The sequence below is a fragment of the Anomaloglossus baeobatrachus genome, chromosome 4 (assembly GCF_048569485.1).
Source record: "Anomaloglossus baeobatrachus isolate aAnoBae1 chromosome 4, aAnoBae1.hap1, whole genome shotgun sequence".
In the NCBI taxonomy this organism is placed as follows: domain Eukaryota; kingdom Metazoa; phylum Chordata; class Amphibia; order Anura; family Aromobatidae; genus Anomaloglossus; species Anomaloglossus baeobatrachus.
Window position 1 is genome coordinate 686206992 of NC_134356.1, and position 22640 is coordinate 686229631.

At 44.8% G+C, this 22640-nt stretch overlaps 1 protein-coding gene across 1 annotated transcript; it reads left to right on the plus strand.

Annotated features, from left to right (window-relative positions):
• The first annotated feature begins 14661 nt into the window (after positions 1 to 14661).
• LOC142302852 (olfactory receptor 5P81-like) lies at positions 14662 to 15612 on the plus strand. Its single transcript, XM_075343960.1, has one exon. It carries the CDS (start codon positions 14662 to 14664, stop codon positions 15610 to 15612), a length of 951 nt encoding a protein of 316 aa, XP_075200075.1.
• The last annotated feature ends 7028 nt before the right edge of the window (positions 15613 to 22640 follow it).

Consider the following 22640-nt stretch of genomic DNA (forward strand, 5'->3'; position numbering starts at 1 on the left):
CCTTCCCCAGCTATCTTTTGTAAGCCTCGGGGCAACGGAGCCAGGTTAGGCCGCCCATGACCATGACAGTCGATGACCCAGTGACGAGTAGGTTATCCGCCTACCCCTTGAGGCGCTACATTTGGTGTCATGAACAGGATACTGTGCCCAGCCAGAAACCTGGTACTGTGCGCTTTACTGGACTGTGTTTAATACTTTGCTAAAAAAGGACAGTCACCATTACTTGTGCAGTGCGGGAAAAAGAGGGGTGTGTTGTCATGGGTGGTACTCGCAAAGAGCATGAAAAGCATGGGAGGATCCCAGAAAGTGCGCCAAAATGAGCCTCACAGCCAGCAACTTACAAGAAACTAGATACTGGCCAAGACATATCCACGGAGGAGAAATGCCAAACTGTCCCTGTTGCCGGACCCGCAGCAATGGCACAAGCACCAGCTCCAGTGTTACCCTTTTCCATGCCATTTCTTCCAGGGGCAAAGGGGCTCCTCCAATGTTCCGGGTAGGCATATACCCTGCCGATTTTCAAAGAGAGACTTTACAGTTTGCTCCAGATGTACCCCATGACAGAAGGTCAAAAAGCTAGTGTCCTCATTGGTCAATTGACCGATGGAGTCTGACGTGAAGTCAAATCCTGGCCGGTGGCTGATAAGAGAGTGATAAAGGACATTTCTGCAAAACTGAAGGACACTTTTGAAACCCGTACAGCATCTGAGATAAAAATGAAGTTCTATGGATGTAAGCAATAGGTAAAAGAAAGTATTCGGGACTCTGCTTTAAATCTGCAGGAGGCAATAAGAGCAGTTTAGCAGGTGGACCCTGAGGAGGTGAAAGAGGTGAACCATCTGCTGACTGACCAGTTAATTGAGGGACTTTTGTCTGATATCCACTAGACCTAAATGTGCCTTCTGTCCATGCAGAACCTTGATCTCAGCTTTGCAGAGTTCAAAGCCCGGGCCATCTGAGCACTGCGTAAGCTGGATCGCGGCGGCATTGTGCTAAAGCCACCGGGATTATCCTCAACTACCTCAGTGCGAGTTCGAACCAAGAAACAGTCTGTGAGTGGAAACTTCAAAGATGAACTGTGGCTCCGCATGTTGGAACTGACCAAAGGTATGGCTACTTTGACCAAAATCGTGCAATCCCGACAGGGGACTTAGCCACCCGTAACCATTGATCTGGCTTCTAGTGCTGATGATCTCCCCTGGCGGCAGCACGAGACAGCCCCACTGCCACCCGTGTCTGATCGTTTTGATGCTAATGGGCAGCCGATCTGCCATTCTAATATGTAAAGCTCAGTGTATGTGTGTATGTGTGTGTGTGTGTGTGTGTGTGTATGTGTGTATGTCCGCTAAAGGAATCCGCACCGTCGCTTTTACAATCACGAAATTTTGCACGGACACTCCATGTGACTCGGGGAACGTCATAGACTAAGTTTGGGCGGGAAAATTTAACCCCGTGCTTTCCAGTTACTCTACAAAAATCCTGCAGCCAATAAACTGAATGGAGCTGGGAGGTATAGACTATAAATAGCAACTGTCAGTGGTTGCTATAGGAACAAAATAAACTGTTAGTATAAGATAGGATAGACGGCTAGAGAGACAGAAAAAGACAGACAGACAGAGAGAGACAGCCCGGCAAAGAGACAGCCCGACAAAGAGACAGCCCAGCAAAGAGACAGCCCGGCAAAGAGACAGCCCGGCAAAGAGACAGGCCGGGAAAGAGACAGACCTGGAAAGAGACAGACGGGGAAAGAGACAGACCGGAAAAGAGACAGAACGGAAAAGAGACAGCCTAACAAAGAGACAGGCCGGGAAAGAGACAGGCCGGGAAAGAGACAGGCCATGAAAGAGACAGACCTGGAAAGAGACAGCCCGGCAAAGAGACAGCCCGGCAAAGAGACAGGCCGGGAAAGAGACAGACCTGGAAAGAGACAGACCGGGAAAGAGACAGACCGGAAAAGAGACAGACCGGAAAAGAGACAGCCTAACAAAGAGACAGGCCGGGAAAGAGACAGGCCGGGAAAGAGACAGACCGGGAAAGAGACAGGCCGGAAAAGAGACAGGCCGGGAAAGAGACAGATCGGAAAAGAGACAGACCTGGAAAAAGACAGACCTGGAAAGAGACAAACAGGGAAAGAGACAAAGCGGGAAAGAGACAGACCAGGAAAGAGACAGACCGGGAAGGAGACAGACCTGGAAAGAGACAGACCTGGAAAGAGATAAACGGGGAAAGAGACAGAGAGAGAGAGAGACAGACAGATTGATGCATTTACAGAGAGATAGAAACATACAGACAAGGAAAGAGACAGACAGACAGCGACACACAGACAGAGACTGGGAGAGAGACAGAGAGACAGTAACTATCCCGGGCAACTCCTGCGTACTACAGCTAGTCTAATATATAAAGCAGAATGTGAGTGTGTATGTGTGTATGTCCGGGAATGGCATCTGCACCGTCGCAGCTACAGCAACAAAATTTTGCACACTCACACGTCTGGACCCAGAGAGCGTCATAGGCTATGTTGTGAGGGGAAATTGTAACCCCGCGCATTCCAATTTATTAATCAATTTTGCCCCTATCTACATAATGGGGTAAAAGTGAAACGAAAAGTGTATCCACACCGTCGCATATACAATCACAAAATTTTGCACAGACACCTCATGTGACCCAGGGAACATTGTAGACTATGTTTTGACAGGAAAATTTAACCCCGCGCTTTACAATTACTCTCCAAAAAGCATGCCTCCATTAAGGTAAATGGAGCCTAGAACTACAGGTTATTAGTAGAGTTGAGCGCGGTTCGCGGTTCGTGGTTCTCCAGTTCTAGGCTCGAGTGATTTTTGGGCTGTTCGAGATCGAACTAGAACTCGAGCTTTTTGCTAAAAGCTCGATAGTTCTAGAAACGTTCGAGAACGGTTCTAGCAGCAAAAAGCAGGGCTTTTTACAGCTGCAGTGTGCAGGAGCCATCGCTGGCAGCCTGCCAGAAGCTGGTAACCAAGATAAACATCGGGTATCCAAGCAAAGCGCTTGGTTAGTAACCCGATGTTTATCTTAGTTACGTGCAGGAAGCCCACACTTCCCGCTCAGCTCGCTCCGCCCCCTCCTGCCCGCGGCATGTATACATACATATACACACACACACACACACACTCTCACACACGCACCCCCCCTCCCCCCCCCCCGCTCGGCTTACCTGCGGTGGTGAAGTCCCGCCATCCAGACCTCAGCGCTGTCACTGTCCTCCATGGCCGCCGCTTGTCACATCACCTCTCGCTTCCCACCCGAGACGTCACGGACCTCTCGCGATACTTGATGTGAAGGCGCCGGTCATTGACCTCAGTGACAGGGGCTGTCGGCAGTGCTGGAGATCAGCGCAGGTAATGTACCTCGCTGACAGCAGCACTTGTCATGCCCTGCAGTGACCTGGGCTGACCCATTGATGTTAGCTCAGGTCACTGCATTGCTCTCCCAGCCAATGGGGAACATCCTGCTCTTCATTGACTGGGACAGTGTGGATCGTCATGGCAACCCCTTGGATTACACCAGACCTGGATTTGTTTTTCATTCTAATAAATTGGTTAAAGAGGGAATGTTTTGGGGAGTGTTTTTTCAAATAAAAATGTGTTTGTCGTCTATTTTTGTTTATTACTGACTGGGTTGGTGATGTCGGGTATCTGATAGACGCCTGACCTCACCAACCCCAGGGCTTGATGCCAGGTGACATTACACATCTGGTATTAACCCCATATATTACCCCGTTTGCCACCGCACCAGGGCGCGGGATGAGCTGGGGCGAAGCACCAGGATTGGCGCATCTAATGGATGCGCCACTTCTGGGGCGGCTGCGGCCTGCTATTTTTAGGCTGGGGAGATTCCAATAACCATGGACCTCCCTAGTCTGAGAATATCAGGCCCCAGCTGTCTGCTTTACCTTGGCTGGTGATCCAATTTTGGGGGACCCCTACGTGGTTTTTTTTTTAATTATTTATTTAATTTAAAATAACAGCGTGGGGTGCCCTCAGTTTTGGATTACCAGCCAAGGTGAGGTTGCCAGCTGTGGTCTGCAGGCTGCAGCCGTCTGCTTTACCCTAGCTGGCTACAAAACTAGGGGGAACCCTACGTCATTTTTTTTTCATTTTTTTGGCTAAATACAAAGCTAAGCATCCCTTAGTGCCACATGAAAGGTACCAAAGGGTGTTCCACTTTTTCTCCATTTTTTTCTCCACTTTTTCTCCATTTTTTTCTCCACTTATTCTCCACTTTTTCTCCTCTTATTCTCCACTTTTTCTCCACTTTTTCTCCTCTTATTCTCCACTTTTTCTCCACTTTTTCTCCACTTTTTCTCCATTTTTTTCTCCACTTTTTCTCCACTTTTTCTCCACTTTTTCTCCACTTTTTCTCCACTTTTTCTCCTCTTATGCTCCACTTTTTCTCCACTTTTTCTCCTCTTATGCTCCACTTTTTCTCCACTTTTTCTCCACTTTTTTCTCCACTTTTTCTCCTCTTATGCTCCACTTTTTCTCCACTTTTTCTCCACTTTTTCTCCACTTTTTCTCCTCTTATGCTCCACTTTTTCTCCACTTTTTCTCCACTTTTTCTCCTCTTATGCTCCACTTTTTCTCCACTTTTTTCTCCACTTTTTTCTCCACTTTTTCTCCACTTTTTCTCCTCTTATGCTCCACTTTTTCTCCACTTTTTCTCCACTTTTTCTCCTCTTATACTCCACTTTTTCTCCACTTTTTCTCCACTTTTTTCTCCACTTTTTCTCCTCTTATGCTCCACTTTTTCTCCACTTTTTCTCCACTTTTTCTCCTCTTATGCTCCACTTTTTCTCCACTTTTTCTCCTCTTATGCTCCACTTTTTCTCCACTTTTTCTCCTCTTAATCTCCACTTTTTCTCCTCTTATGCTCCACTTTTTCTCCACTTTTTCTCCACTTTTTTCTCCACTTTTTCTCCTCTTATGCTCCACTTTTTCTCCACTTTTTCTCCACTTTTTCTCCTCTTATGCTCCACTTTTTCTCCACTTTTTCTCCACTTTTTTCTCCACTTTTTCTCCTCTTATGCTCCACTTTTTCTCCACTTTTTCTCCACTTTTTTCTCCACTTTTTCTCCTCTTATGCTCCACTTTTTCTCCACTTTTTCTCCACTTGTTCTCCACTTTTTCTCCACTTTTTTCTCCACTTTTTCTCCTCTTATGCTCCACTTTTTCTCCACTTTTTCTCCACTTTTTCACCGTTCTTTTTCTATGGTCAGTCTACCCATTAGCTCTGCCATGCATACTGTAGCTCTACACCTACTGCACATGTTACTTTATGATTGACATCTCTTTCGTACCAGAGCTGTCTAAGCCTACTCTGACCCCATATTTGTCATTACTATATTGTCCTTGTACTGTATTATGACATTTGTATCATGTGTTTCATTTCTTGCTGTGTTGCAATTTTTTTGCTGCATCCCAATTGTACCTCTACATTGTTCGAGTTTATGTTATTGTTCTCTCACTCTTATGTGATACTGATTATTGTCATTTTTCATGATTACATGCAGATAAGTCCAATCTGACGAAGGCTCAGGCCGAAACGTCATTTGTAACTTGTTTTGGACAAAAACATATATGCTTATGAAAAAAAAAATGTTCTTAATACGGACCAATAAAGAGTGATTTTGCATTACTATCCATTGGGACTTACTGACTTAGTCTGGGAGATTTAGAGTGCCGAGGTTACTCACTAATTTTATCTATTATTACCTCTGAGCACCTATATACCAGTGAGCAGAGCTTCCTCTACAGTAGTTCTCCTGATTAGGCATGCCCTTACCTCATGAGCAGGGCATTGCAGCTTTGGTAGCAACCATTATGACATGGACTCTGCTGCTGTGGACCCGGGGAGAGTGAGTGCAGATTCATTGCACCCACACTCCTCACATGAAGGGTCCGCACTCCTAGAAAATGGGGGATACGTTCCCTGAGTGTCTCCCCCCCATATTCTAGACGGTCCAGAGTCGTCGTGGGACCCCTTTATTTTTTTTCTTACAATAAATTGGTGAAAGAGGAAATGTTTTGGGGACTGTTTTTTCAAATAAATTTCTTTTGTCGATTTTTTGTTTTTGTTAGTACTGACAGTTTATGATGTTGGGTATCTAATAGACGCCATGACATCACAAACTGCTGGGCTTGATCTCAGGTGACTTTACAGCTAGTATCAACCCGATTTATTACCCCGTTTGCCACTGCACCAGGGCACGGGATGAGCTGGGGTGAAGCGCCAGGATTGGCGCATCTAGTGGATGCGCCACGTCTGGGGTGCCTGCGGCCTGCTATTTTTAGGCTGTGAAGGCCCAATAACTATGGACCTTCCCACCCTGAGAATACCAGACCACAGCTGTCCGCTTTACCTTGGCTGGTGATCCAATTTGGGGGGGACCCTACTTTTATTGTGTAATTATTAATATTTATAAAATAATTATAAAAAAGAGCCTGAGGGGACCTCCACATTGGATCCCCAACCACGGTAAAGCTGCCAGCTGTGGTTTTCAGGCTACAGCCGTCTGCTTTACCCTAGCTGGCTATCAAAAATGGGGGGACCCAACGTAATTTTTTTTTTTAACTATTTTTTAAATAGAAAAAATTAATGGGCTTCCCTGTATTTTGATTGACAACCAAGGTAACGGCAGGCAGATGGGGGTGGCAACCCATAGCTGTCTGTTTTATCTGCGCTGAGAATCAAAAATACCGCGGAGCGCTACGTCATTTTTTTAAAGATTTATTTTTACAGCACTGTGATGTCCAGCAATCAAAATACAGGGAAGCCCATTTTATTTTTAGTTATTTAAATAAATAATTAAAAAAAATATATATGGGCTCCCGCTGCATTTTTTGTATTGCTAGCTAAGGGTAATCCAAGCAGCTACTGGCTGCTAACCCCCACTGCTTGGTGTTACCTTCACTGGCAATGGAAAATCCAGGGAAGCATTTTTTATTTTTTTTGCCAAAAAACTACAAAAAAAGGACGTGAGCTTCGCCATATTTTTGTATGCTAGCCAGGTATAGCAGGCAGGTGCTGGAAGAGTTGGATACAGCGCCAGAAGATGGCGCTTCTATGAAAATGCCATTTTCTGAGGTGGCTGCAGACTGCAATTCGCAGCAGTGGGGCCCAGAAAGCTCAGGCCAACCGGTGGTGCGGATTCCAATCCCCAGCTGCCTAGTTGTACCTGGCTGGACACAAAAATGGGGCAAAGCCTACGTCATTTGTTTTCTAATTATTTCATGAAATTCATGAAATAATAAAAAAAGGGCTTCCCTTTATTTTTGGTTCCCAGACGGGTACAAATAGGCAACTGGGGGTTGGGGGCAGCCGTACCTGCCTGCTGTACCTGGCTAGCATACAAAAATATGGCGAAGCCCACATAATTTTTTCAGGGGGCAAAAAAATTCTGCATACAGTCCTGGATGGAGTATGCTGAGCCTTGTAGTTCTGCAGCTGCTGTCTGTCTGTATGGAGAAGAGCAGACAGCAGCTGCAGAACTACAAGGCTCAGCATACTCCATCCAGGACTGTATGCAGAAGTTTTTTGCCCACCAAAAAAATGACGTGGGCTTCGCCATATTTTTGTATGCTAGCCAGGTACAGCTGGCAGCCACGGGCTGCCTCCAACCCCCAGTTGCCTATTTGTACCCGGCTGGGAACCAAAAATATAGGGAAGCCCGTTTTTTTTAATTATTTCACTTATTTCATGAAATAATTAAAAAACAAATGACGTGGGCTTCGCCCTATTTTTGTGTCCAGCCGGGTACAACTAGGCAGCTGGGGATTGGAATACGCAGCACAGGTTAGCCCGAGGTTTGTGGGCGCCTCTGCTGCGGATTTCAGTCCGCAGCCGTCCCAGAAAATGGCGCTCTCATAGAAGCGCCATCATCTGGCGCTGTATCCAACTCTTCCAACAGCCCTGGAGCCGGGTGGCTTGTTGGGTAATCATGAGTTAATACTGGCTTTGTTTTACTAGCCAGTATTAAGCCAGAGATTCTTAATGTCAGGCACGTTTGACCCGGCCATTAAGAATCTCCAATAAAGGGTTAAAAAAAAGACACCACACAGAGGAAAAATACTTTAATAGAAATAAATACACAGACACATTAGAGACTCCATCTTTATTACCCCCTGTCAGCCCTCCACGACCCTGCTCTTCTGTCTTCTTTCTTTCTAGTGTAGTAGTAGTGACGATTGTAGTGAGGAAGGATGAGATTCACCAGCTCATCACTTGGGGCTGGGGAACCTCCATCCTCACTACAATGCTCACTACAATCGTGCAGCAGCGTGCAGCCTTCACTCCGTGAGTGATCACTGCTGGCTGCTAGCGGTAACGCTGACAGACGCGTTACCATAGCAACGGTGCTCTCGGAGCCGCGGTTAGCGGTGACGTCACCGCTAACTGCGTTGCTATGGCAACGGTGATCTCCGTTAATGACCGGCTGTGTCAGCCGGTCCCTAACGGAACGGGGAGTCGACCGTGTGCTAGAGCATGTCGCCGGTACACGGCGATACACATATGTGCACCGTGTACCGGAGAGATGCACTCGCAGGTCCTACATGACGTGTCATAGTCATGTGACCAGTCTGTAGCCAATGAGATAATAGCCACATGACTGGTCACATGGCTATTTTGACGTCACGGTAGGTCCTGCATCTCTGCTGGCAGTGCAGGTCACCGGGAGGATTCAGCGATCATCGGATGGAATAGCGGCAGGAGACAGAGTGCAGAAGGGATCGCGAGGACCGGTAAGTGTTATGGCAATGTTTATTAACTGTTTGTGTACATTTATAATGCATTTTTATGTGTTTGTGATTGCCTCCCATTATAGCCTATACGTTCGAGTTCGGTTCGTCGAACGTTCGACGAACTGAACTCGAACGAGACCTCCGTTCGGCGAACCACCTCGAGCCGAACCGCGACCGGTTCGCTCATCTCTAGTTATTAGTAGGAACTGTGATTGGTTGCTATAGGAACAAAAGACATTCATAGTATAAGAAGCTTATATGTGAGGTAATAAGATGTTAGTGGGGAGACAGATAGAGATAGACAGAGAGACAGAGAGAGATAGACAGAGACAGAAAGGGAAAGAGACAGAGAGATAGAGACAGACAGGGAAAGAGACAGACACAGACAGACCTGGAAAGAAACAAACCTGGAAAGAGACAGACCTGGAAAGAGACAGACAGGGACAGAGACAGGCAGACAGGGAAGGAGGAGACAGCCAGAGAGACAGACAAAGATAGATGGGGAAAGACACAGACCTTCATATAGACAGATGGGGAAAGAGACAGAGAAATAGAGACAGACAAGGAAAGAGACAGAAAGAGACAGGCAGACAGGGAAAGAGACAGACAGGGAAAAACACAGACGAAGAGACGGGAAGACAAACGGGGAAAGAGACAGATGGGGAAAGAAACAGAGAGATAGAGACATACAAAAAAAGAGACAGACAGAGACAGGCAGACGGAGAAAGAGACAGACAGGGAAAGAGACAGACCTGGAAAGAGACACCTGAAAAGATACAGATGGGGAAAGAGACAGACGGGGAAAGAGATAGACGGGGAAAGAGGCAGACCTGGAAAGAGGCAGACCTGGATAGAGACAGACGGAGCACATTACTTGGCCAATTTAGTTAAATCTGTGTGGAATATCTGTGGTGTTGAAATATATCTTGTGAAATGCTTTTATTAGCTTAGTTTTTGCCTTTTAATAATTAAATTTCTATTTGTTTTGTGGTTTTTGTGTGCACAATACATTTTTGTTAATATATTCTATTTTGTTAACAGCAGTTATTAACCCGGGCGAAGCCGGGTAGTAAAGCTAGTGCTGCAATAAAGTTGGACATTTTGCCAGCGAGTGTGCAGCGAATACCCAGAGCCGGGTTCCGAACCAGCCCCCTGGCACCACCAGCAGTCAAGAAAGATTAATTGTTTTCTTCAATTTTTCTTAGATGTTTTCTCTCTCATTCTTTCTTTGCTTTCCCATGTAAAAGTTGATATTAACTGCATAATGTTACTTCTGACCGATAAGTGCTGAAATTTTTGCCTTGTTTGACACGTTTAATGATGGTGCCTCCCATAAAGGGAAGAATGTTATGTTATTTGTTTATGCATACAAAAATGCGGTGTACCAACTTTTAATGGTTGCAATCCGGGAGTTTCGCTATTAACTTTGGAGGAGTGTGGCGCCCCTGGGGCTTAAGTTGCCACAGAGTTTTGCACCCAAATTTGGATGTAATGCTAAACCCGGATCCTGAGGAGTTCAGTCCCGGCTTCACTACATTGCACACTTAAATACACACAAGGTTGCCCTGTTCCCACTGGGGACTGGGCTAGGGTTGGGTAATAAAGGGGTGACCTACAGAGTGGCATTTACAGAATACCCTCACACAGGGGCCCCAGTCCCACTAGCATATGACCTGAGAGGGGGGAGGTGCAGCCAGCAGGGTGAGTTAGGAGCCAACACAACAATTATAGAGTTCTCCAGCAGGAGAGGAAAGGAGCAGTCGCATCTCACAGGTGGTCTGGTGGGAAGGAGAAGTTCACACAATTGCCGTGAGGAAAGTGATCTCTGCTCCCCACGGAGTCAACGCCACATAGGGCGGCAGGACTCTGGGGAAGATCATACTCCAAGTTGGTTTTCAATAATCTGCTTGGACTATGAAAGTTTCAAGCTTCGCTGGCTACAAAGTGCCTTGGAGCACAGTGCTATATAGGATCCAAGGTCTTGGATGACATCAGACCCCAGAGCGGACCCGAGGCACCTGCATACAGGGACAAGAGTTCTACTCGTGAAACCCAGGGTCCTCTCGTAGCTTCAAGATGAGCGGCACAGCACTAAAAGTGAGTAAACAACTTGGAACCGCAGCCATAGACTCTGTCTCCTCATTACCGGCACCGCCACTGCGCGCCTCGGTGACCCCCATCACTACTCCCCCTCATCATCCTCCCTGGAGCCTGCTCCACCTGTAGGGAGCGATACCATCTATAGCTGCTACCACCATCTGCCTTGGAGGACAGCGACAGCAGTGACGGCCCTTTTCCTGGTCCCATACCACAGGTGGCATCAGGACAATCACCTCACTACTACCTCCATCATCCTTCCCCAGCCATCTTCTTTATGCCTCGGGGCAACGGAGCCAGGCTAGACCAAACGTGACCGCGACAGTCGACGGCCCGGCAACGAGTAGGTTAATTGCCTGCCCCGTGGGGCGCTACACATCCACTTATCCACTGTAAGTGCAAACAGACGTTTCTCACAATGAACAAAACCTGGACTGGCCCAGATTTGCCAATCTAACTGGATGACATCAGAGGAACATAAAGCCAAATCAAATGTTCCTTTTTCTTGTGTATTTGCAAGCACCCATCCAACAAAGAAAAATAAGATACAAATCATGGTTTCTTCTTTTCTTGTCCTGCCCTTTCTCCTAATTTTTACAGGGACATCAGACAGCCCTCACTCATAATTATTAGAGGATCATCAGGCGGCCCTCACTCACACATTTTGGAGGACCATCAGGCGGCCCTCACTCATAAATTTTGAATGGCAATCAGTTGGCCCTCACTCGTACATTTTGGAGTGCTAACAGGTGGTTTTCACTCATGCATATCAGCCTGACCACCACCAGCATGTTCAGGTACATTCATGTAATCAAAGCACCGAACTAAGTGGGCCAAACATTCAAAATCCCCAAGCAGTGTCCTCGGGTAACACCATTGCCTCTTCCCCTGTGCTATGTGCTTGCCAATCCTCTGTTCATGATGCAGACATGGATGCCTCCCACTCTGCACTTGTTGTTGCACATTCACAAGCACCATCTGCAATAATGTCCGATATTTTGTCCCAGGGCAGTATTCAGCTACTTCAATCCCAGGCCTTGGAACGCATATATAAATACTCAGACAGCAACCCATCCAAAGACGTAAACACTAAAAGACATATGTACAGTCTGCTTGACCTGGAAATGTTGCCATTTAAATTGAATCTGTCACCAGATTTGTTAACTGTAAACTGCGGCCACCACCAATGAGCTCTTATATATACAGCATTCCAGAATACTGTATATAAGAGCCCAGTCCGCTCTGTAGAGAATAAAAATCACTTTTATTATACTCATCTAGGGTGTGGTCCAGTCCAATGGGGGTTGCCGCTCTCCGTTCTGGCGCCTCCTCTCTGCTACGATTGCTATTATCCTTCTACACAGCCCAGTATGGATGACATGTCCTACATCTTCCGCACAGGCTGGCATTGCGTTTCTGCACAGGTGCACTTTGATGTGTTATGCTCAGGGCAGATCAAAGTATTGTAGTGCGCATGTGCGGGCGGTTTTTACCCTTTCCTTGTGCCTGTGCATTACAGTACTTTGATCTGCCCTGAGCATAGCAGATCAAAATGTGCCCTAATGTGACGCTTACTGTCTGCCCCATGGGGGCTTTTGCCTTCCTCTGGATCAGCATGTTAGGTGAGTTCATGTGTTGAACTTGATAGACTAAAGACTACCTTCAACCTTAAACACTGTGAAAGTATGAAACTCTCCCTATTTCTTACAATGTGATCAGATGGCAGTATGTAATAACAGAATTTGGTCTGAGATCAATTGAAACCTGACATGAATAATAGAAGTGAAGAAACAAACTTTGGTGGGCTTTACACGTTCTGACATCGCTAGCAATTGCGATGTCCAACGCGATAGCCCCCGCCCCGTCGCATATGCGATATGTGGTGATTGCTGCCATCGCGAACATTATCGCTACGACAGCTTCACACACACATACCTGCTCGGCGATGTCGCTGTGACTGCAGAACAATCCCTCATTCAAGGGGGAGGTGCGTTCGGCGTCACCACGACGTCACTAATCGGCCGACCAATAGAAGTGGAGGGGCGGAGATGAGCGGGACATAACATCCCGCCCACCTTCTTCCTTCCACATTGCCGTCGGGATGCAGGTAAGGATGTGTGGTGCTGCAGGAATGACAAACAACATTGTACCTGCGGTCGACCGGACATTATGGAAATGAACGACGTTACACAGATCAGCGATATTGTACGCTTCTGTGCTCGTTCATCATCGCACCTAGGATTTACACATTGCGATGTCGCTACCGGTGCCGGATGTGAGTCACTAATGACGTGACCCCGATGATATATCGGTAGCGATGTCGCAACGTGTAAAGCCCCCCTTAGAGTCTCTTAGGCGTGGTGAGAAACGTCAGAAAGTAAAATCCAGATTGATTATGGGACAATTGTTGAGTTTTGGTCCTCAGAGTTCTGAATACAACATAGCAATGCTGTATATCGCAATCTTCAATATTGCTTGGCTCCCTCTTATGGCAAGCATACTATGTATAGCATCATGGACTGGTCTTCACACATCACAAACGCCTCCATAAAGCTTTATTTATTTAGGTACTGAGTGTAGCTGTCAGGCACTTTTATGTCTAGCTATGGCCATAACATTCACAGGTGTGAGTTGTGGTAATATTGAAGTTTGTTGGCAACACCGGACTAAGATTGCTTGGATGCCATTTGACTCTGTTATTGGTCTGAGACATGAGGAGGCTTTACACACAGCCCATTCAGCCCATCCAGCTGGTGAAGGCACTCGCCCCCGTCAGTTGTGCGTCATGGTCAAATCGCTGCCCATGGCGCACAACATCGCTTACACCCGTCACATGGGACTTACCTGCCTAGCGACGACGCTGTTGCCGGCGAACCTACTCCTTGCTAAGGGGGCGGTTTGTTCGGTGTCACAGCGGTGTCACTAAGCGGCCGCACAATAGAAGCGGAGGGGCGGAGATGAGCGGGCCAAACTTCCCACCCACCTCCTTCCTTCCTCATTGTGGGAGGCCACAGGTACGAGGTTGTTCCTCGTTCCTGCAGTGTCACATGTAGCAATGTGTGCTGCCGCAGGAACGACGAACAACCAGCGTCCTGCAACAGCAACGATTTTATGAAAATGAATGACGTGTCAACGAACAACGATAAGGTGAGTATTTTTGATTGCTAACGACGCCGGATGTGCATCACGGAATCCGTGACCCCGGCGATATATCGTTAGATATGTTGTTGCGTGGGGCCTTTAGATGCTAATATCGTCCTCAGCTTACCTGTTCTTCCAGAGAGGTGCTCTGAATGTCAAGAAGAGGTGCTGTCAATTTCAGATGTTTATACAATGTTGACATTTTTGGGTGCAGTTCATGTATTTCATTTTTTTTGCTCAGTGTAATATTATCTTATCCATTTTGTATTATTTAGAATATTTTCCATAATATTCTGGTTTTAAAGGGAAAACCACCAATTTTCAATTAATGTAATCAGCCAGTCTCATCTGCTGAGTTTATTTACTTGAGCCTGATTATCAGGATCCTTGGGGAATCTTTCTTGTTTTTCTGACTCTATAAAACAAAACAACATCTGGGAAACTTTACCAATTACTTGAGAAGACACAACAATGGTTATGTAACACATGATGGCTGAAAATACCACAGATCTCGTGAGCCTCCTCTAAGGTGAGACATTAGTATATAGAATATAGCGTATTGTATTTCATTTATTACATTTCTTCTTTTTGTACTTATATATTTTTTAATCTATAGGAGAAATTAATTCTTGGATATTCATCGTCATAAATGATGTGTGAGGAAAATCAGACACAAGTCTCTCAGATCCGTCTTCTTGGATTCCAAAGTTTTTCCAAATACAAAACTCTTTTATTCCTTGTGTTTATCTTGACTTACATTTGTATTCTTGGTGGAAATCTTCTCATTATTCTGTTGGTGACCATTGTTGACCACCTCAAAACCCCCATGTTTTTCTTTCTGAAACACTTATCCATTGCAGATGTCTTACTGACCACCAGCGTTATCCCCATGATGTTGGACATAATATTTGTGGAGGAGGGTATCTTGCCCTTTTGGGGTTGTGTGATGCAGCTGTATGTATTTGGTATATTTGGATTTATTCAATGTTTTCTTATTGCCATCATGTCATTTGATCGATATTTGGCCATCTGCCATCCATTACGCTATTCTTCACTAATGAGTCTAGATCTGTGCCTTGGGTTGGTTATTGGATCGTGGTTTTTGATTACTGTGTTGATATCAAGTGAGATCATTGTTGTTATACAATTTAACTTTTGTGGCTTGAATTCCATTGACCACTTCTTCTGTGACTTTGGTCCCATAGTTGAATTGGCCACTTCAGACACTTCGATTTTGATGTTGCAAGACTTTGTTATTTCCATATTTTTGATATTTTTTCCATTTGCTTTTATCATTATTTCCTACTTTTGTATTCTCTTTACTATCCTTAAAATGTCTTCAACTTTTGGTAGAAGAAAAGCCTTCTCCACTTGTAGCTCCCACCTGACCACAGTGTGTGCATATTACGGCACCCTAATCGCAGTCTACACGACTTCATCTGATGAGAGCTCCTCCAACATCAACAAGTACAGATCCCTGTTCTATTTAGTGGTGACACCATTGCTGAATCCCATTATCTACAGTCTGAGGAACAATGAGGTGAAGAGGGCTATGCAAAAATTGATGAGTCTTATCAGTCAAAATGGATGGAAAAGATGAAACATGTCTTCCTTATGTTCCGTTCTACTATAGTTTATGACAAAGCTAAATACTGTAAATCAATCACTTAAACTATTTGGGCAAAAATTTGGTGACCACCTAGTTATTATGACGGCTATGTCACATCAGAGTGTGAACATGTTTCTTCTATATCTGCCTTGGTTGTAGGTGATGCCGCACTGATTCTGTGGTCACTGCTGGAGGATGACAGCGTTTGGCTGTTAGCTGCAAAATTTCTGAGACTAGTTGTCCATTTCCTGTTAACCTGTGTTTTGCAGCAATAATGGGTTATTGTAGAAAGCTGTCTGCTGGGATCCATGGGCAGGGATCCCTTTTATGTAAATACCAGCAGATTATCTAATCTAAACTGGTTCCTTGCTTCTTTTCTGCTACTTAGTTTATACTGTTTCAAAGCTTGGCTTGTCTTTTGACACCATTCTGATTTTATCCCGAACTTATGCTCTTGGTATCGACCTTGCATGACCACCCTTCTAGAGCCAGCTTGCTCTACTGGTAAGGAGCTGACTCCATGTCTGATGCCCCTGGGTCCCTGTATGCTGTGCGAGCATGTGCCGAGTGACATGCGAGCACTCGCACCAATTCCCATGTGGCTCCAGCCGAAGGAAAACTATCTCCTGTAACTCAAGCTCTGGCCACATTTTACTGGTGCAGGTGAGGGACTCAAGTCTCATCTGCAGGGTGACTTCAAGGCTTGGACCTTTTCTCTACCCTCATCTAAAACTCTCCCTTGTTGACTCATTTATTGAGTCCTTAGTGCTCCTCTATGACAATCCTCACTGAGTAGCTTTTGCTGGAAAAATTGTAATAGCCCTATGCCAGGAATGATATAACCTTGATGAGTACTGTACTGAATGTTAACATTTCACAAAAATGGAATGATCAGGTCCTTTGCCATCAGTTTTGTACTGAACTTTCTAACAAAATTAAGGACATAGTACAACTCTTTCCTTCTGACTCCATTTACTCAGCCAGGCCTTTAGCAACCCATCTAGAAAGGCGGCTGTATTAATGCAGACAGGAATGTACTGCTGACTCTACACATCCATTGAAGATGAGTATCTATTACCCTTACTGCGGAGGCAATGCAGGTTGGGATGGCACATGCTCATTGTTTACAAAGTCTCAATCTGAGTAGCAAGTATGGAAAATCTGTATGTTAGAGGCATGCCTGCCCAAGACAACCATCACTAGAAAGTCACCAATGCCTAGGTAATTAGAATATGATCACAGATATTTCCCTTTTTCATTTGCTAAAGTATTGCTTCCTGTTTATTGTGTCTTGATAAATCTTGAGTGACTCCGATCCGTAGCTGATTTTTTTTATGTCAATTTGGCAAAACATTTTAGTTTACCACTGCCAAAATGATGTTTTCTCATGAAAATCATTACTATTGATATACTATAGATGTGGTGAGGTTTATCATAAAGGACTCATTCACACGACCATGTTTTCAGTTTGAGAGCTGTCTGTAAAAAAGCGGACCATACTCGCACAAATGTGGCAGTGAAGATGAGTGATTTGTTTTTTGCCTATTGAATAATTTGTGTGTAACAAAAATTGCAGCATGCAATAGTTTCTTCATTAAATTGGATGAGACCAACAATTAAAGTCAATGGAAAAAAAGGGAAGCCATACAGAGCCACAATATAGCATTTTTTATGTATACATTGCAAACTTTAAATAATATTACAAATTAATAGCTGCTGTTGTAGAAAACTAACTGCATATGAATGAGAATTGAGAAAAAAAATCATCCAAATTTTCTAGATGATTTTTTATATGTTTGTGTGAAGCTGGTCTAGGGAGGTGTCCTTATTAATGTTTTTATTTTTAATAGGGATGATTGAATACCTCAATTATTCGGCTTCGCAAATATTCGAAGAATAGGTCGCCGCTATGTGAATATTCGATGCGCAATGTAAGTCTATGGGAAGCCCGAATAGTTCCAAATAGTTGTTATTCGGGTTTTCCATAGACTTACATTGGGCATCGAATATTCGCGAATAGTCGAAAGGAGGCGTGGGATTCGGAAAATATTCACAAAGCCGAATAATTGAGGTATTCTATTATCCCTAATTTTTAACCTTTGTACATTTTTTTTATCTTGTCCATGGCTGTGGTCTTGGGTCTTGGTTCCGTAAACAAAACTCAGTTATTGACTTTCATTGGGGTGATATCATACACTGGAGTCTTAAGTTTTGAAATAAATGTGTTACTTTATCTGTGTATCTGTCTAACGTCCTATCCAGTCCTTTACCTTTTATTTATTTTTATACATACATTTTCTAATGAATTTACTGTTTCTTGATCTGTGAAATTACCACCAAATAATGATTATAATTGCCCAATTTATCTGATGCCAAACTCTTGTCTCCTCAAGCGTAAATAATATAATTTTTCTGTTCCATAACATCAGCCCATGAAAGATTATATAGCGGATAGACTGCAAAAAGGTTCACCAGACCGTCCACATCACCAGTAGGACAAAGTTTTTTTTAATGTTGGTGAAAAGGATGTTGCTTTTAGACCATGTATTGACTATTGTGAACTTTACTCAATTATTATAATGAGTCAGTGCCCACTGCCACTCATCCCTGATCTCCATAACCATGCTGTTGGTTCACCAAGGTTGAAATTAGCGGTGCAAATATCTTAATCTGTATATGTGAAGACAAGTGGAAGACAACATTCAACGCGCTGCCACGAACAGTAGACTCAATACAGCTTAAGGCTGTATATCTGCTTTTCAAGAATTGGCATAGGGCTTTCAGTAAAGGCCAATGTTAACACCGCTGCCTACATAAACATTTTAAACAATTAGCGCTCTCAAATTTCTTGATACTATTTTGAGATGAGTAAACTTGTTCGGGTTGTGTTTGCCAATTTCAAATTCGGTACAAGTATTAACCTACTTGGTTTGAGGTCGTGTACCTGAGCATTTTCGGGAAAACCCAGGACTGATCCTCTACGCTCATTTTCCCAAATGGTTTTCTAATAATATATGATGCTTTTGGATAGGATTATGGTGCTGTATAATAAATGAGGGCTGTGTTTAATGATGGGAGGAGGTGGGGAGAGGCCATGGGAGAGGCATTTTTTTTTTCTTAATTTTATTTGTGGATGTTCCCACAGCCAATTACGGCACAGAAAATATCCAAAATGTTCAGACACATTCGCTTGTGCTATTGACTGCCTAAGTCAAATGCTCCTCTGCATATAAAATGAGGACATGCAGCGTCGGTGCCATTTTGTGATTATTAAAGCTTAGGGAAAGTGCTGCCACTGATGCTGCTAGACAGTTAGCTTAGCTATCGGTGTAATAATTAGAGTTGAGCAATGTTTGAGGCTCGAGGTTCGCCAATTTCATGTTCGAGTGATTTTGGGGGGTGTTTGAGCTCGAGCTCGAACTCGAGCTTTTTGCTAAAAGCTCGACAGTTCGAGTTACATTCGAGAACGGTTGAATCAACAAAAATCCTAGCTAGTTACTAGCTGGCTTTTCACTGTAATAGTGTGAGTCACTGTGAATCACGCTATTACCAAATTTCAGCGTATAGTGTGCGGGGGGGACGCGGTTTAGATCTGTGCTGCTGCTGAGTGCTGAGAGAATGCCGATCGCCATTTTTTTTTTCCTAAGCGCGCGTACAGTGGGGCGGGCAATGCTGTCAGCAAATCACAGAGACACACACAGCTAAGTGGATTTTTTCCAGACAAGCAAGGGCATGTGTCCTTGCCTTTTAACATACGGCCATTTTCCATGTCGCCGCCATAATCTGTCTTCTGCGTGAGGGTGACAGTCACCGCTCCCGCTGCTGTGTGCGCTATAGAGATACAGTGAAATCTACACAGTGCTTTAGGAATTAGGGACTGCTGGTTATTTCAGCCCTTTTCAGGGCTGATTTCCAGGTGTTCATAGCCATAGCTGCTAGGCAGGTCCATGCAAACGCTGTGTAGGGCTTTAAATATCAGCGTCTGCCTACTTCAGCTCAGGCAATTCCTTGCTGCATTTTTTCATTAGCAGGGATAGAAAGTGAGGCTTCATTTGCTGTCCACTGACCCAAAGCACCCGGGTATTGTACCCACCTGCCCATTGTTGCCACGCTATTTTATTTGCCCAAAGAGCTGACACTTTTTGTGCCATCCTAAAAGTGTCTGGAATACTAAGTTAGTGTTCCTTTGCTGTCCACTGACCCACAACACCCCCCAGCATTGTACCAACCTGACCATTGTTGCCCCACTATTTTATTTGCCCAAACAGCTGACACTTTTTGAGCCATCCTTAAATTGTCTGGAATACTAAGTTAGTGTTCCATTCCTGTCCATGACACAAAGAACCCGGGCACTGTACCCACCTGACCATTGTTGCCATGCTATTTTATTTGCCCAAGAGCTGACACTTTTTGAGCCATTTTTAAATTGTCTGGAATACTAAGTTAGTGTAACTTTGCTGTCCACTAACCCACAGCACCCGTGCATTGTATCCACCTGAGCATTGTTGTCACGCTATTTTATTTGCCCAAAGAGCTGACTCTTTTTTTGCCATCCTAAAAGTGTCTGTAATACTAACTTAGTGTTCCTTTGCTGTCCACTAACCCACAGCACCCCCCAGCATTCTACCCATCTGCCCATTTTTGCCACGCTATTTTATTTGCCCAAAGATCTGACACTTTTTGTGCCATCCTAAAAGTGTCTGGAATACTAAGTTAGTGTTCCTTTGCTGTCCACTATTTCACAGCACCCTGGCATTGTACCCCCCTGACCATTGTTGCCACACTATTTTATTTGCCCAAAGAGCTGACACTTTTTGTGGCATCCTTTACGTGTCTGGAATACTAAGTTAGTGTTCCTTTGCTGTCCAGTGACCCACAGCACCCGTGCATTCTACCCACCTGACCATTGTTGCCACGTTATTTTATTTGCCCAAAGAGCTGACACTTTTTCTGCTATCCTAAAAGTGTCTGGAATACTAAGTTAGTGTTCCTTTTCTGTCCACTGACCAACAGCACCCGTGTATCATACCCACCTGACCATTTTTGCCACACTATTTTATTTGCCCAAGGAGCTTACACTTTTTATGCAATCCTAAAAGTGTCTGGAATACTAAGTTAGTGTTTCTTTTCTGTCCACTGACCCACAGCACCCGTGCATTCTACCCACCTGCCCAGTTTTGCCACGCTATTCTAATTGCAAACTTTGCGGCTACTTTTTGGGGCATACTAAAATTGATTGCAATCACAGTACAGCACCAATGCATGGTACACACCTGTCCATTTTTGCTACGCAATTCTAATTGCAAACTGTGCTGCCACTGTTAGGGGCATACTAAAATTGACTGGGATACTACCTTAGTGTTCCTTTGCTGCCAATCACGGTACAGCACCTGTGCATGGTACACACCTGTCCATTTTTGCTACGCAATTCTAATTGCAATCTGTGCTGCCACGATTAGGGGCATACTAAACTTGACTGGGATAATCAGTGTTGGTTATTCAGCTGTCAATAAAGCTAGACCACCTCTGCATTGTACACCACCTCTCCATTTTTGCTAACACATTCTAAGTGTCCAATCTTGTTGCTAATAAAATGAGTGGAAAAAGTACAGATGCTGGTGGAAAGCGGAACAGGCATGTTGGAAAAGGAAAAAAAGTTTGTGTCCATGGGGTAGGTGGGAAAGCTACATTAACATCTGCTGAAGAAAGGCCATCTTCCAGCAAAAGTAAAATGTCTACTACTTTCCGTGGACAATCAGATGTGCTACCTTTTTTACGGAACCGAACAACTCTAACAAAGGCAGATGATGCACAAAAAAGAACATGCTAGAATGGGTCTCAAGTGCTCCAACAAGTGGCCTCTCCTCCATCTCAACTTCAACATCCAAAAACAACAGTACTCTGAGTTGTCACCCCAATCGCACTTGCTTTCTACCAGCTCTCAAGTCTCCACCCGCCGTGCAGAGTATGGTGTAACAGAGATGGCTGAGTCTGCAGAGCTGTTCAGTAACACTATAGGCTGGGAATCAGAGGTATGCTCCCAAGCTACAGTGAGTAGAGACAAGGAAATGGTCTGCAGTGATGCCCAGAAGCTTTGTAACTCAGATTAAGGCCCTCATTACAAAGTTTCTGAGCATAATGTAGACCCTCATTCCCAAACTGTAACACCTGTTGGTGGAGACAATGAGGAACATACTGATGATGATGAGACGCAGATACCTGATTGGGATGACAACTTAACTACTCAGTCAAGGCAGGAAGAGGTTAGGTCTGAGGGCGAGGGGAGTGCAAACACAACGCTTGATGATGAAGTTCTAGATCCCACCTACTGTCAACCCTCAGTCAGGCCCTCGAGGAGGTCACCAGAGGCAGTGGAGGAGGATGCGACTGACCACGAAGTTACCTTGCGCCTTCCTGGATAGAGTCGGAGTACTGGAAGCACGTCAACAACTGCATCCTCAGCCACAACTCTGCCTCTGAGCACAAGTCGGGGTGGCTCTGCAGGTTGCATGGGCTCTAAGCCTTGCCTAGCGTGGTCTTTTTTTGACATTGCAAAGGATCTCCCAAATCATGTGATCTGTAAGATTTGTCTTAAATCTATAAGTAGAGGCCAAAACCGCACCAGTTTGACAACTTCTTCCATGAATCGTCACATGAATAACAAGCATAAGTCCCAGTGGGAAGCTCACCGTGATACAATGTGAACTAATGGAGCGGGCCAACCACCGTCTGCCACTTCAAGTGCATCCGCGCGCTCTTCATCCTCTATGACTCTGGGGACAGCTGTCACACATGTTTTTTCACACAGACCTTCCACCTCTTTAACCGCAACAGGCAGTTTGCTTGGCAGGTCGTCAGTTGTTTTGGAAGGTGAAACAAATGCTGGTGTACAGCTCTCTCAGACATCAAGAGCACCAACTTTGGATGAAGGCAACATCATGTTTCCGCCTGCACTTTCCTTACACTACCTATATGAAGTGAAAGCTGCACACCAAATTCAGAGTAATATGAACAAGCAT

Bases quoted from the DNA above. Each gene is read 5' to 3' on its own strand.
- LOC142302852 (XM_075343960.1), top strand. From the start codon at position 14,662: ATGATGTGTGAGGAAAATCAGACACAAGTCTCTCAGATCCGTCTTCTT.